This window comes from Phoenix dactylifera, chromosome 11 (genome assembly GCF_051530095.1).
Source record: "Phoenix dactylifera cultivar Ajwa chromosome 11, Ajwa_hap1_PhDact_Kaust_v1.1, whole genome shotgun sequence".
In the NCBI taxonomy this organism is placed as follows: Eukaryota; Viridiplantae; Streptophyta; class Magnoliopsida; order Arecales; family Arecaceae; genus Phoenix; species Phoenix dactylifera.
The window spans coordinates 29,021,710-29,023,436 of NC_143200.1; the positions used below are offsets into that span (position 1 = coordinate 29,021,710).

At 50.7% G+C, this 1,727-nt stretch overlaps 1 protein-coding gene across 1 annotated transcript; it reads right to left on the minus strand.

Moving 5' to 3' along the window:
* Positions 1-267: 267 nt before the first annotated feature.
* On the minus strand, positions 268-1,468 carry LOC103720440 (hydroxyproline O-galactosyltransferase GALT4-like). Its single transcript, XM_008810133.4, has one exon. It carries the CDS (start codon positions 1,463-1,465, stop codon positions 524-526), a length of 942 nt encoding a protein of 313 aa, XP_008808355.4. The 5' UTR covers positions 1,466-1,468; the 3' UTR covers positions 268-523.
* Positions 1,469-1,727: the final 259 nt, after the last annotated feature.

Below are 1,727 nucleotides of genomic sequence, written 5' to 3' on the forward strand. Positions count from 1 at the left end.
CGCAAGGAGCCACTGCCCGAAGTTCAACGTTCGTTAGGGATAAGCTGTTCGGATTGAGGATAACCTCAACCCACTAGTCTGACAATCCGAAGATAGAGGGCTTACCTCAACCTAGTTTGGGGGCTAGTTGACAACATGCACCCTTAGCCATCTGGGGCAAGCGTGTCCCGGATGGAAGACGCTAACCAAAGAACAACCAGTCATAGTTGCACGTCGAGCTAACATTTCCTCTGAAAGGAAGATTGAATTGTTGATCGATCCACCAAGACATTTGAGTTTATAAACTAGTTATGCATCTAAGATGGCAAGCAGCAATATTACGACACATTAATAGAATGTTATTCCACAGATAAATTTATGAATTTCTTGAAGGCGTGTATGGATGTATGCTCACCACCCCACCAAAACACCACCACCCACACACAAGCATATTATATCCATCTGCAGTATTACAAACTATTAGTGAAAACGAATTAAATTCGTTTTTTTTTTTTTTCTGCGGAGAGAAGCTAAGGGAATCGTTTCAAGGGATATGGTAGAGCGTAGAAGGCTTGAACGCATGAGTGACATTAAAATACTTGAGGGTCCTCGCCCACCTGGAGTTGTCCTTGAGCTGGTGCACCGCGACGGTATCCGGCATGAACTCATGCATGCAGGGGTTGAGCCGTCCTTCCGGGTAGTTGTACATGGCCGGCTTCTCATTGAACCTATTCTTTCCTCGTTCTCCATCCTTCAGCCACCCAGCCATCACCCTGTCCTCCGGCCCAACCGTATGGTTCCTGACCATCTCCGACGTCGCAATCCACTCAACCAAGTCCCACGACAATACATACCCCATCCCCGACATGTAACCCTTATAAGGATCCGTTTCGTAGCATTGGATCACACGCCCATAGTACACATCCTCCCTCGGTTTGTTCCTCAATGACTCGACCAATTCTTGTAGCCTAATATAAATGTCGTCGTCGGCCTTCATGACGTAGTCGTAAGGTCGGCCACCACCGTTGTTGGTGCCGTTGAGCAGTTTTGGAAGGCTGGAGAAGTAAGCGTACGTCTTGCCATCGTCCATGCTCTCAGCGCAGTCGAGGATGAGAATGTCGTCGAAGCGCATGATCTCGAGGGCGATGAGGACATGTTGGTCGTCGTTGGTGAGGTTACAGAAGACGAAGCGGATGTCGACGTGGGCGGTGGTGAGTTTGGGCTGGAGGGAGTAGACGAGGCGGAGGAGGTGGCGACGCTCGTAGTGGTCGGGGAGGGTGAGGATGCCGATGAACAGCCGGAAGTTGGGTTTCGGGGTGGCCGACTCGATGAAGCTGGCGCTTCGAGAGGGCCGGCAGGAGGTGACTAGGGATTGGAGCTCGGACTCGTGGGGGTAGAGAACAAGGACGATGAGAATTAGGAGGAATAGCGGGAGAAGCAGGAGGACCGCGGTGGAAGGAGATGGCTTGGGGAAGGAACGCTCCATCGCTGCTGATGGGGGCTCAAACGGCGGGCAGCGTTGGCCTTTAAGCATCAAGTTGGGTCGAGATTCCGTGGGTACGGACATGATGCTTTTTTTTTTTTTAAGAGCCGGATGCTCAAACTGTTAAAAAAAGGAACTAAAGATTGCTGGGACCACAGAAAACTCCTAAGAATGCTTAGCAGCGAAGGAAGCGACCCAATCAGCAGTTTGGTTCGCCTTCCGAAGGACATGTCTGACCTAGATAGCCCAACAGTTCCGTAGCATC